We start from the raw sequence: 13,588 nt of genomic DNA, 5'->3' as shown, positions 1-13,588 counted from the left end.
GCCCAGTCCCTGAGTTCAAGCCCCAGGACTGGCCAAAAAAAAAAAAAAAAGAAAAAAGAAAAAAATATATATTATGGATTTAAGAGTACATATAAATAAGAGAAAGAAATAGATTTACACAAAATACATGCAAGAATATTCATAATTAATATTAATATTCTTAGTTAATATATACAGTTAATATAGTTACTATATCCTGAAAAATGAACATAGGTACTCCCATAAACATGAAAAAATTAAAAATTCAGGAATACAAGCATTAGAAAACCATTCTAAAACTACATATTAAAAGTTATTTATCAGAGTGATAAGATGTCTAAATATGTACAATATTCTGCATAAGATCTGCATTATCATTTCTTTAAAATCTTTTTCTAGTCTCATTCTAATCCAATGAAATAATTAGTTGATATAATAAATTACTTTTCTCCAGTAATGTACAAAAAATTATATTTAGAAGTTTGGTTTTGATTAGGAAGATACAACAAGGCAATTCCTCAAACATTTCTCTTACCCGAAACAGCCACTTTAACACAGGTACAGGACACTGGACATAATGGTAGGCAGAGGTAAGGAACCCCTGTGTTGTCAAAAAAATCTGATCTGTTTTTCCAGATCTGAAAAAGTAAAAGTAAAATCAATGACTGTCACCCTCATGGTAAAATTCTTCTACCACCACTACCACCACCACCACATCTGACACAATAAGAGTTAAGAAAATTATCCTCAGTCTATGGAGGTGGATTCTATACTAAGATGAGTGGGTTATTCATTAAAAAATCCAACTGGTGTAGCCACGTGCTGGTGGCTCACACCTATAATTCTAGACACTCAGGAGGCTAAGAGCTGATGATCGTAGTCAGCCCAGGAGTAAAGTCCCCATGAGACTCTTGTCTCCAATAAACCACCTAACACCTAGAAGTGGTGCTGTGGCTCAAGTAGTAGAACACTAGCTTTGAGTACAAAGAGGCTCAGGGATAGTGCCCAGACCCTGAGTTCAAGCCCCACAACCACAAAACAAAACAAAAACCCAACCAAACAAACGAAAAAACAAACAAAAACAAAAAAGAAAAAAATTCAATTGGTGGTCTAAAGCTGATTCAGCCTTTTAACTGGGGTCCACATGTATCTGAGGGACAAAGCTACACTGTTGGACAGGGCTGAAAGTTTAAGTCTCAAGATATCTGCTTATGCCACTTAGGGGACATACTTGAAAAAAACTCAGCATCAAAATTAATGATCTTTCTAGACTGGAGGAGCTATTGAGAGAAATCATACTAGGTTGGCCTGGAGATAGATTACTAGTTGTCTATCTCAACATTTAATTTTGCTTTTCTCAAGGCAACCAAACTGATTTTTATTTGGGCTAACTAAAACAAACATCATTTCTCAGCCTCTTTTTTTTTTCTTCTCTCAGTTTGATATGTGGCTGCACTGACTAAATTCTATCCAACTAACCTTAAGCAGAAATGTTATGTAGAGGGGCTGGGAAGGTGGCTCAGTGGTAGAGTGCTTGCCTTGTATGCATGAGTCCCTGGGTTCGATTCCTCAGCACCACATAAGCAAAAAGAAAAAAGCTGGAAGTGGTGCTGTGGCTCAAGTGGTAGAGCGCTAGCCTTGAGCTGAAGAGCTGAGGGACAGCACCCAGGCCCAGAGTTCAGGACCCACAACCGGAACCAAAAAAAAAAAAAAAAATGTTATGTGGACTTTCTGGGAATTTAAACATGAAATTTAGTACTTCATTTGTACCTGAAGCACTAGGTGCTAAAAATGGTAGAGAAGAAATAGAAAAGATGAAAACACTCCTAGATTTAAAACACTCCTAGACTTACTTCTTTATTTCTATCACTTAAATAATAAGTATATTACTTTTTTTCTTTTTTTTGGTCAGTTGTGGGGCTTGAACTCAGGGCCTGGGCGCTGTCCTTGGGCCTCTTTGTGCTCAGGGCTAGCCCTGTACCACTTGAGGCACAGCCTCATTTCTGGTTTTTGAGTGGTTAACTGGAGATCAGAGTCTCACTGGGACTTTTCTGCCTGAGCTGGCTTCAAACTGCAATCCTATCTTAGCCTCCTGAGTAGTAAGAATTACAGGCGTGAGCCATCAGCAACCAGTTATAAATGTATTTTTAAGCTCATCCTGGGGATTTTTGTTTCTTTCTTTCTTTTTTTTTGGTTGGTCGTGGGGCTTGAACTCTGGGCTTGGGCACTGTCCCTGCACTCTTCAGCTCAAGGCAAGTGCTCTACTACTTGAGCCACAGCCCCACTTCTGGTTTTCTAGTGGTTTATTGGAAATAAGAGTCTGGGGGGAGGTGCGGGGGCTTGGAAGTTGGCTCAGTGGTAGAGCGCTTGCCTTGCATGCCTGAGGCCCTGGGTTTAGATTCCTCAGCACCACATAAGCAAAAAGAAAAAAAGCCAGAAGTGGTACTGTGGCTCAAGTGGTAGAGCGCTAGCTTTGAGCTGAATAGCAGAGGGACAGCGCCCAGGCCCAGAGTTCAGGCCCCACGACTGGAAACCCCCCTCCCCCCAAAAAAAGTCTCACGGACTTTCCTGCCTGGGCTGGCTTTGAACTGTGATCCTCAGATGTTAGCCTCCAGAGTAGCTAGGATTATAGTCGTAAGTCACCTGGCTGAATATTTGTTTCTTTTGAGACAATGTCTTATTCCTTGTTCCCTTTTGGTACCAGGCTGGTACCAAATCCACGGATTGAGGTTTTAAAGAGTCCAGCTAAGGAAGTACATAAAATTCTTATCTCTAATTAACCAGCAAAAAGCCAAAAGTGGACTAAGTTGTGGATCAAGTGTAGCCTTGACCAAAAGAGCTAAGGGACAGTGCAGAGGCCAAGTTTAAGGCCCAGTTCTGGAGTAAAAAAAGAATATACAAAGACTAACAGCAATAAAAGCACTAAGAAATGATATAGGTCACGATTCAAGTTAGAAGATTTTAGATTACATTTGTCAAAATTTTTTTAGTTGTTTTTTATATAGTGAAAAGCAAAATGTCTATTTTTTACTTACTTGAGAATAAGCTTTTCTACAGCACTTTGTCCAATAAAACCAGAGTCCCTTAAATCCAAGGTATACTGATTGAAAATTTTTCCAGAATTTAGGAAATTAAATATTTCTTCGCCAGGATGATGATCAGGAATAGCATCAATTGTAACAGAAAATTTTTTTAGAAATTCCCTGAAATACAAAAAGTTATTAAATACTAAGTAGTTAAACTGCATACGTTTTTGTACTAAAAAGATGGGAGCAGGAAAAACTTTACATTCTGCTAATTGTCAAGAATCACTAAATGTGTCTGTATGAAAAGAAACTATAACCAGGAGAAAAGATGTAACTTCAACCTACCATTTCCTGCTCGACAAACCCCAGGTACATTACTCACTATGCAAACTGCCAGCAATGGCTCAATTATTTTACAAAAATGAAAACTACAAAATGTAAACCTTAAATGGTATATGTTGTATGTGTATATGCATACATGAGAACATATGAAAAGTGATATACCTGTGTTCTTCCAAGAGGCCATCTTCATCATCTGTACTATCTTGATCACCAAGTCTGATTGGAGATTTAATGCCTCGGCCCTGCCTTATATCTTCCTGTAGTTGCTTCTGTAGTTCATCTAGCCTGAGATTCGAAAGAATGCCATAATAGTTTATTATTAAAATTAAAAAACAAAGCTTTAGTTGATATTTAAAAGCAGCACCGAGAAAAAAATCATTAAGTATCCTGCTATATTAAAAATTTGTTACACCATAGGTCTAATCATATGTCCAAATAAATATTATGATGTTTACCAAAACAAAGAAAGTTTACTCTGGGTAATAGGCTTTTGTCTAGCTATCAATATAGTATTAGAATAGTGTTCCATTGCATACAAGACTCAAGTATTTCTTTATAACTAGGACTTCAAGAATGACTTGTCCAAATCATCCAGAGTGTGAACAGAAAAGCAGCAAAACAACACCGATTTGATTTTTCACTGTGTGTGTGAAAGCTCTAGTGCTAGAGCTTGAATTTAATGCCTCATAATCCTGACTCCACTCATTTGCTCACAACTGTTTTTCTACCTCTTGAGCCACCGCTCCAGTTGAACTATTTTGTTGGTTAATTGGAGATAAGAGTCTTGAGGACTATTCTGCCCAGGCTGACTCCAAACCATGTCCCTCAGATGTCAGCTTCCTGAGTAGCTAGGAATAAGGGCATGAGCCACCAGTGCCTAGCAGCAATACTTGATTTTAAATAAGCCTTTTCAGATTTTATGTTCCAGATCCGATGAATTAACAAAACACTGTATTATTTTTTTACAAGAGAGGTAACTTCCCTAAATTCAGAGCAAGAAAAATTATTTTTAGCCTAAGGCTCTGCAAAAATCTCTACAGCTACTTGTTTATGAAGTTTGGGCTACATATGTGTGTGTGTGTGTGTGTGTGTGTGTGTGTGTATGTGTATATATATGTATGTATATATATGTATACATATATGTGTATATATGTATGTATGTGTATATATATGTATGTGTATATATATATATATATATATATATATTTGCCACCTTCTATGTAATCAAGTCAAGTAAACTTTACCTCAACTTATTTATTTTTGGTAGTAATGGGGTTTGAGCTCAGGGCCTAATATTTGTTTTAGGCAAGTGCTTTACCACTTAAGCCGTCCCAATACCCATAAATCACATAAACTTTTCTTTGCTAGTTTCATGGATATTTCTTGAATTGATAAGGAATGCACTTCCCTTCTTATTAGCAAAAATGGTCTGCAATTAATCACATAATTATTTTTGTCAGTCGTGGGGCTTGAACTCGGGGCCTGGGCACTGTCCCTCAGCTCTTCAGCTCAAGGTTAGCGCTCTACTACTTGAGCCACAGCACCACTTCCGGTTTTCTGGTGGTTTATTGGAGATAAGAGTTTCACGGACTTTCCTGCCTGGGCTGGCTTTGAACCGTGATCCTCAGATCTCAGCCTTCTGAGTAGCTAGGATTACAGGCATGAGCCACCAGTCCCCGGCTCACATAAACTTTTTTGTGTGTCCTGGTCCTGGGGCTTGAACTCAGAGGCCTGGGTGCTGTCCCTCAGATTTTTTTTGCTCAAGGCTAGTACTCTACCACTTAAGCCTCAGTTTCATTTCTGGCTTTTTTTGGCTGGGGAGGGAAGGTAGTTAATTGGAGTTAAGTTTCATGGTCTTTCCTGCCTGGGCTGGTTTCAAACTGAAATTCTCAGATCTCAGCCTCCTGAGTAACTAAGATATTATCCACCAGTGCCCAGCCCTGTGAGATTGATTATAGGGAGATCCAAAACTGCATTTGAATTAGAAAATCACTGTCAGATGAAAAAAAAATGAATAAAAAGGTCTGTTGTGTTTAGTAAAAAATAAAAAATTTTGGCCAGGTGCCTGTGATATAACAGAAGTGGCCATTTATAGTTGAATAAACAAAATGTGGTATACACATAAAACAATGGAATAGTAAACTTTAAAAGGGAAGAAAATTCTGAAACAGCCTTTCCCATGAGTAAAAAAATGAAGACATTATACTATGTGAAATAAACCAGTCATAAAAGGACAAATATGATATGCTCTTACTGATATACGTAGTGCCTAGATTAGTCAATTTCATAGAAACACAAAGTTGCCAAAAGCAGGAAGGAAGAATGGGGAGTTATTGTTTAAAGGATAAGGAATACGGGATAATGAAGAAGTTCTAGAGGTATATGGGGGTGATGGAAGCATGTCAATGTACTGAATTTAGCTTACACTTAACATATATTCTACCCCTGATTCTGATCAAGAATTTCAGTTACTGGATACTAGTTTTGGTAAACACAGAAGAAACTTACATGATTAATGCAAAACACAGAATACTATAAAAAAAAATCTGGGGCTTTGGGTCCAGCTTATAAACAAGAGCATACAACTGACAACTATTTTAACAGTACTAACATAAAATACATACTAATTTTTTATGATTTTCTCATTTTTTAGCATATTTCATGAATTTTAAAATGTACATTAAAAGCCAGCCAAAGAAACGAGCAGTATGTTAAAAATTTAGTAAATTAATCATAATGCTAACTAACCTTTGTGTATCTTCCATTTCCTTCACAAGACGCTCTAAAGTATTTGTGTAAGTTCCACTATGAACATGTTCCTAAAACAAGAAAATTTAAAAATAATTTGTAACAAAATCTTAGAAGAATTGAGATGTGTTTTAAGTTATTCAGAGTGCTAAAGACTATCTTCTATTTCAATAACCTGGGCCAAGATACACATTTTTTAAAGGAGAATTTTCACCATCATGCTTTAAATCTAGTATTTTGTACTGCAGGCAATTTGATTTTACTATTAGGAAAGACACTACTTACAAAACCCTGCTAGCCTTATAATTTGACTGCAAATACCCAAGGACTCTGTGGCTACCCTATCTTAAATCCTAAATTCTATGTCAGTGGAATAAAACTATCAATTCCTAGGTGTTACTATGAAGAGTAACACCCTCCCCACCAAATTTAAAGACACCTTAGAATTTAGCTTACTCCCAAGATAGAATGAAGCACTTTATAAATAAAATTGCACACCACAATTAACAACATTTCTACACTCTACCTTCATTTACAGCAGTGGTCTCCAAAGCAGGGGGTGTGCAAGGTGATCCATTGGGGTGCAGGAAGAAAATAATAGAACTTCTATTTATATGGAACGTCTATAGAAACTCCAGTAGAACTTAGTCTATAGTAACTTCTACATAACTCTATAGAAAATATTCATATATATTTCCTTTTCCTTTAAAATTTTGTTTTTGCATATACTTTAGAAAGTAAACAGTATTATATTGGTACATGTATATAATCTATAAGTATACATATATATTGGGTACATGCTCAAAAATTTTTTACTAAAAAAAAGTGTGATCAAGAAAGTTTGGAGACCACTGATTTACAGTAATAAAACTAGAGATAAGGGAAAGTCATTACCAAGTAAAAATTATATCAGATTCACTCTAATAATGAGTTGTAGTAAATGATAAATTTAAAAATAAATTTTAACTCATCCTTTCACTAATGAATCCATTTTTTTTAACTCTACAAGTAACAAAAAAGAAGCCATAAAATGTCTTACTATATAGTCTGATGACTGAGATCTAAGCCCCTTGGGAAGAGGAGGCTTTTCTGAAGTTGTAGGAGTCTGATTGAAGTTCAAAGCCATTATTTCTTCCAGTGATTTTAATGTTTCCTCTTCCTCATCACTATCTAGATTGTAACCTAAACTTTCTTCATCACTATCAAAATCACCCCTGAATTTTCTTTTCTGTGCACTGCTACCTGCATTGATATTTCCTGAACTGTCTTTATCTGACGGGGCTGTAACTGAAGGTATTGTAGGGCCTGAGACACATGGCACAACTTCCAAAGCAGCTGGGGGAGACTTTGCTGGAGTGCTATATTCTGAATGCAAAGATCCCCCAGAAATTTTCCCTGAAGACATGTTAGAGTCAGCCTTATTAGTCTTTTCTTTGTGCTCCTTGTGTTTGGATGATTCTGTAGAATGCCCAGAACATTCTTTAGATGAGGAGCGATCTTTCTCTTTTTTGGGAACTTGAGTGCAATTTTTAGCATCTAATGGGACTCGAGAGGAACCAGCATTTGGAACATGAGAAAGTAAAGGTAGAAATTTTGTCTCTTCTTTTGATGTCAGAGAGCTAGCAGTTTTAGTCTTCTGAAGGTTGCTAGATTTTTTCATGGTAGATTTTTCCTGAGGTAAAGGTAAGTGGGGTTTCTGTATCTTAGTCTCTTTGGTACTTGTCACACGATTTTGGTCACTATTCCTAGAAGAATGGTGGCCAGAATTTGAAGGTGCCAAGTTTGCAGAAGAGCGATCAGTTTCATCACTGGGTTCCTTTGATATATCTTCCAAGCGTAGCACATCACCAGGTTCCTTCAATGCAATAGATCTTACAAATGTTTTTGAATGTCTGTCAGGACGCTTCTCAAGGAAGGACTCTTTTGCCTTAGGTATTGTAGATTCTCTTGTGCTTTTCAGATCTGAGTCCACAGAGTTCCTTTTTCTTTTGTCAGAAAATTTATTCTGCTTAGAGCCTGCTAAAATTTAATTTTTGTCAGATTAGTGAAAAGTATACTGTCCTTTATGAGAAATGCTTAAATTCTAATAGCTTAGGCTGATACTTTTTGTTATATATGGAATAAACAAAGACAATACTGTCATTTATCAAATGATGAGTTGTAGCACTCAAGAAATTTAAAGCTACTGATAAACATGCATTTTCTTTCCAAAGCTAACATAAGCACCGGTGGCTCACACCTGTAATCCTAGCTCTTCAGGAGGCTGAGATCTGAGGATCGTGTTTCAAAGCCAGCCCAGGCAGGAAAGTCCGTGAAACTCTTACCACCAGAAAACTGGAAGTGGTGCTGTAGCTCAAGTGGTAGAACACTAGCCTTGAGCTGAAGAGCTGAGGGACAGCGCTCAGGCCCAGAGTTCAAGGCCCACAACTGACAAAAAAACCCAAAAAATCTCTTAACACATTAACAAATGTATATTCATATCAATGAAAAGATCCAAAAGGTATTTCACCTTCAAGTATTTTTTCTACTTTGTGCCAGTCCTAGGACTTGAATGTAAGGCCTGTGAGTTGTCCCTGGGTTTCTGTGCTCAAGACTAGTGCTCTACCACTTGAGGTCCACTTCTAGAGGATTACCTTGTCCCTGAAATTTAATCCTTCTACATCTAAAAGTATAGTATTACTTCTGTATATAAGAAAAGTAGGGCTGGGAAGGTGGCTCAGTGGTAGAGCGCTTGCCTTGCATGCATGAGGCCCTGGGTTCGATTCCTCAGCACCACATAAGCAAAAAGAAAAAAGCCGGAAGTGGCGCGCTGTGGCTCAAGTGGTAGAGCGCTAGCCTTGAGCTGAAGAGCTGAGGGACAGCGCCCAGGCCCAGAGTTCAGGCCCTAAGACCGGGGCTCCCCTCTCCCCCCCAAAAAAGATACAGCATTTGGGAGCATTCAAAGCTCAAAGGTAGAGCATGTGCTTATGCACTAGGTGTCTGGGTACCAGGAGTTCAATCCTTAGAACAAAAACAGGTATATTTGGGAAGGCAGTGATAATTTACAAATGATTAAGAGAAAGAGAAGACTTGGAGTAGTTATATTATGATCTTAGTTTTAATATGGAGTTACAAAGAAAACTCCAGAGATGATGATTTGAGTTTTATTCCAATTTTCTACAGAAGCCAGATTATTTATGTACAGCTGTAGTATGAGAAATTTCTGCTTTGCTCAGGAATTATTCAGGATGAATTTAGGACATAAAAGTTATTATAGAATAGCTTTAAAATAAGTTAGCTTATTAAGAGCCATTACTGATTTTTTGGTTTTTTTTTCTTCCAAATAAGAGTCTAGAATATACTATCCTTCTACTTTCAAATTCCAAGATCTGGGATTTCAGACATGTACCACCATGCCCCGGAAGAACTTTTAAACTTTTAATATCTAGGCTAAATGTGGTATAATCCCAGCATAGTCAGAGGGAGGAGGGGTATCCATTTTGAGGCCTGCCCAGACTAACAGTGAATTTGTCTCAACAACAACAAACAAAAACTGATGACTGAAACAGTTCATCTTTATATAAAGCATCTTTAATATAATACCAAGAACTATGTCCACAATTCTAAGAATGTAGGATTATTTTTCTTTTTCACTGTGTCTTACTATGTAGCTAGACAGGACTTAAATTTAAAATCTTCATCCCTTCATCTGCTGAGTGCTGGGATTACAGGCTTATGTAGTATGCCTGGTGCTAAACTCATGCTTCTTGATATAGCCAAGGAGCCAAGGATTCAAAAGTAAAACATGAGAATCACATTGTTAAGAATTTTGTTGTTGTTATTGTTGATCATGGGGCTTGAATTCTGGGCCTGGGCACTGTGCCTCATCTTTTCAGCTCAAGGCTAGCGCTCTACCACTTGAACCACAGCACCACTTCCGGCTTTTTCTGTTTATGTGGTGCTGAGGAATCGAACCCAGGACCTCACGCATGGGTGGCAAGCATTATACCACTGAGCCACCTTCCTAGCCCTGTTAAGAATTCTTGAAGGAAGGAAGTGGCACTGTGGCTCAAGTGGTAGAGTACTAGTCTTGAGCTGAGAGCTCCCAGACAGTGCAGAAGCCCGGAGTTCAAGCCCCACAACCAACCAAAAAAAAAAAAAAAGAATTCTTGAAGGAAACAAAAAAAATCTTGAAGAAAGCAGAGAGATGGCAAGACAAACCAGATTATGCATACTAAATTCAAGCATTGGGTTTTTTTGTGTATGCTAGTTAGTTAATACCAATGCTTAAATTTAGAGCCTCCTATTCTTGCTTGGCTTTCTTCTTCATCGCTGCCATTACCACTTGAGTCATAACTCCAGCCTTGCTTTTTGTTACTTTTTTAGAGATGGAATCTCTTGAACTTTTTTGCCTGAGCTGGGTTTGAATCTATCTCCTGATCTCAATCTTCTCAGTAGCTAGGATTATAGGGGTTAGTTACTAGCACCTGGCTTAAGCACTTTTTTTTTTTTTTTGAGACAGTGATTCATCACACCTGACTCTAAGGACTTTTTTTTTTTTAAATGTTGTCAGTCATGAGGATTAAACTTGGGGCCTGGTGCTACCCCTGAGCATTTTCACTCTGCCACTTTGGGCCAGTGCCACTTCAGGTTTTTTGGTGGTTATTTGGAGATGAGTCTCATGAATGTTCCTGCCTGAGCTGGCTTTAAACTGTGATTCTCAGACCTCAGCCTGAGTAGCTAGGATTGTAGGTGTGAGCCTCCAGTGCCTGGCATTTTTTTTTTTAAAGGACCATCTTTTTAAAATCATTTTGCTGACGTCTGAATCACAATTAAGAGGTAAATTAAGGTGACACAATTCACCTGTAGAAGGGGAGCTGTATATCTGCACAAATTTATTTTTAAAAGCAGTGTCATTAAGATGCAAATTTAGCCTATAATCTTAGCAGTCCCAGACAGAGGTGAGTGCAAGTCTAGCTCGGCTAGACTGGGAGCTCCTGTCTCAAAAAAGAAAAACAATAAAACATGCAAACTTATTTAAGGGTTCATAAATTAAATTTTGACTCTACCTGAAGTAGGTTCCCATGAATCAGAAGAGGATCTTTTTCTTGAGGGATGTCCATTTTCCTATCCGGAAAAGGAGAAAAGATTAAGAATTTTGGGCAAAAGTGAACTTTTCTTTGTAATATTGAAATACAGATCTCTTGACTGAAATAAGCAAGTCTATATTTAGAGGTAAAACTTAAGTTCTAAAATAAGTTTTTTGGTTTTTTTTTAAACTGTATCTGACTATGTATTCCAGCCAGGACTTGCTGGTAATAATGATGGATTACAAGTGTGCACCACCACAAATAGCTTAGCATTGTACTTCCTTGACATCTGACCTTCCTTCATTAGCTCCCTAAGGAGAGAAGTAAAAATACTTCAAAATTAACAATTTCTCTCACTAGGGGAGAAATTTTTTTTTTTCTGCTCCTGAGGCTTGAACTCAGGGCTTAGATGTTGTTCCTGAGCTTCTTAGGCATAACATTAGTGCTCTATCACAACAGCCACAGTGCCCCTTCAGCTTTTTCTAAGTACTTTTTTGGAGATAAGGAGTCTCACAAGACTTTCCTGGCTGTGCTAGCTCTGAACAATCCTCAGGATTACAGGTATGAGCCACCAGTGCCTGGCTGAGAGGGATGTTTTTATGCTCTAGTTTATATTTTATATAAAAAAAAGTAATGGCTATACTTGTACAATTTTCTAAATTGTCATCTAAGTTTTCTAAGACCCACATTCAATTAAAACATACATAATCTAAACTAGTGATTATGAGATTTTCCATTCTATTTCCACTTAGCAGTTCAGAACTTAAAAAATGACCATACTTGCAAAAAAAAAAACCCAAAATACCAACAAAAAACAATGCTTATTTTCCTAACTCATGATCGTAATCTTAGCTACTCAATAGGAGGCTGAGATCTGAGGATAACAGTTCAAGCCAGCTGGGGCAGAAAAGTTCCTGTGAGATTCTTATCTTCAATTAACTAATCAAAACCCGGAAGTGGCACTGTGGCTCTAAATGGTAGAGTGCTGGCTTTGAGGAAAAAGAGCTCAGAAACAGTGTCCAGATCGAGTTCAAGCCTCACAACTGGTCCATGCCCCCTGCGGGCCCTCCCCCGCTCCCCCCTCCTCCGGCCAAAAAAAATACGGTTAAAAAATATATTTTTTTGAGCTGGGCACCAGTGAGTGGTTCACACCTGTAACTTTAGCTACTCAGGAAGCTGAAAGCTGAAGATAATCATAGAAGCCAGCCAAGGTAAAGTCTATGAGACTCTTATCTCTAATTAATGACCTGAAAAAAGATGAAATGGAGCTGTGGCAAAGTGGTTCAGGAACTATGCCTGGACCCTGAGTTCAAGCTCCAGGACTGGTACTAAAACCCAAAAAAACACAAAACAAAAAAACAATCAAAACCTTCGTTCCTCTTCTGAAAAATTAAGGTCAATAAACACTACTGAGTTCAATGAAGGGTAGTTGGAGGAATCCTAATGTACACAACCTGTACATCATTATTTTCCTTAACATACCAATATGATGCAGCAATTATCTACTACTTTTAGATTTTATATGATACAGTAAAGGTAAAGCTAATTCAGCAAAAATTACTGTACATACCAGGTTTGAAAGATTCCTCTTTCCAGGTATGATATCATTCTGTTTACTTTGTTCCTGCCTTGGTTTACATTTTCTTTCTACATTAGATTTTAGGGAAAGACTGCTTGTTTCTGAAAAAGAGTTTTCTGAGTTGACTCTCTGCTCCAGCTGTTCCTTTCTCAACCTCTTTAGTTCTCGTTCTCTGCAGTAAGAAGCTAGTGATGACTGGAACTTAGCTCCCAGTGGACTTTCTCCTGGGTGGTGTCTTGATAGGCTGCTTCTGCTACTAAGACTTCTGGGGCTGTTCTTAAAGATGTCAGCCCCTGTAGTCTGCTTTTTGGAGTCTGCACTAGTCTTGCATCGATCTCTATCATTCTTCTCCCTGCTATTTTCATGTATGAACAGTGATTTCCTTCGTTCTGGAGATCGATGATGTTTTTTCTTCAGTGCCTTCATGTCCTTTGACAAATATGAAGACGGAACATAGATATTTGTTCCTTTGGGTAAATATTTGGAGGCCAGTGACACACAAGGCCGACGTGACTCATGCACACTAGGATCTTTACGGTGCTCCTTAACACCTTTCATGAAAGCTTCTAAAATAGGGCTCTTTTCAGACGACACCTTTTTGAGTTTAGATTTTTTTGGTGAGGATAGTTTCCTTTCAAATTGCTCTGTTCCAGAGATGGGCAATCTACTTCCTTCATATTTGATGTTTGATTTTTGTGGAGAATCCAACATATGTCTGTCTAAAATAGCCAATTAAAACATACAAATTATGTTATTAAAAATAAGCCACTGCCTTACTTAATCATCAATGTTTAAAATACTGTATTGAAGTTACCACAAGAAAATTCAAACTAATATCTGCACAG

At 37.8% G+C, this 13,588-nt stretch overlaps 1 protein-coding gene across 1 annotated transcript in view; it reads right to left on the bottom strand.

Moving 5' to 3' along the window:
* LOC105986590 (protein FAM178A-like) overlaps positions 1-13,588 on the bottom strand; it is an 82,476-nt gene that overhangs the window by 54,736 nt on the left and 14,152 nt on the right. Inside the window, exons 3-9 of the mRNA XM_013017587.1 lie at positions 12,735-13,462; positions 11,144-11,201; positions 7,135-8,114; positions 6,096-6,166; positions 3,510-3,632; positions 3,015-3,182; positions 515-617 (exon numbers count right to left, since the gene is read on the bottom strand). Coding sequence (XP_012873041.1) covers positions 515-617; positions 3,015-3,182; positions 3,510-3,632; positions 6,096-6,166; positions 7,135-8,114; positions 11,144-11,201; positions 12,735-13,462 — 2,231 coding nt within the window. The remainder of the gene's footprint in view (positions 1-514; positions 618-3,014; positions 3,183-3,509; positions 3,633-6,095; positions 6,167-7,134; positions 8,115-11,143; positions 11,202-12,734; positions 13,463-13,588) is intronic.

The sequence above is a fragment of the Dipodomys ordii genome, unplaced genomic scaffold (assembly GCF_000151885.1).
Source record: "Dipodomys ordii isolate 6190 unplaced genomic scaffold, Dord_2.0 Scaffold36, whole genome shotgun sequence".
Lineage (NCBI taxonomy): Eukaryota > Metazoa > Chordata > Mammalia > Rodentia > Heteromyidae > Dipodomys > Dipodomys ordii.
Note: the sequence above shows the minus strand (reverse complement) of the source record. Positions and strands in the feature narration are given on the sequence as shown.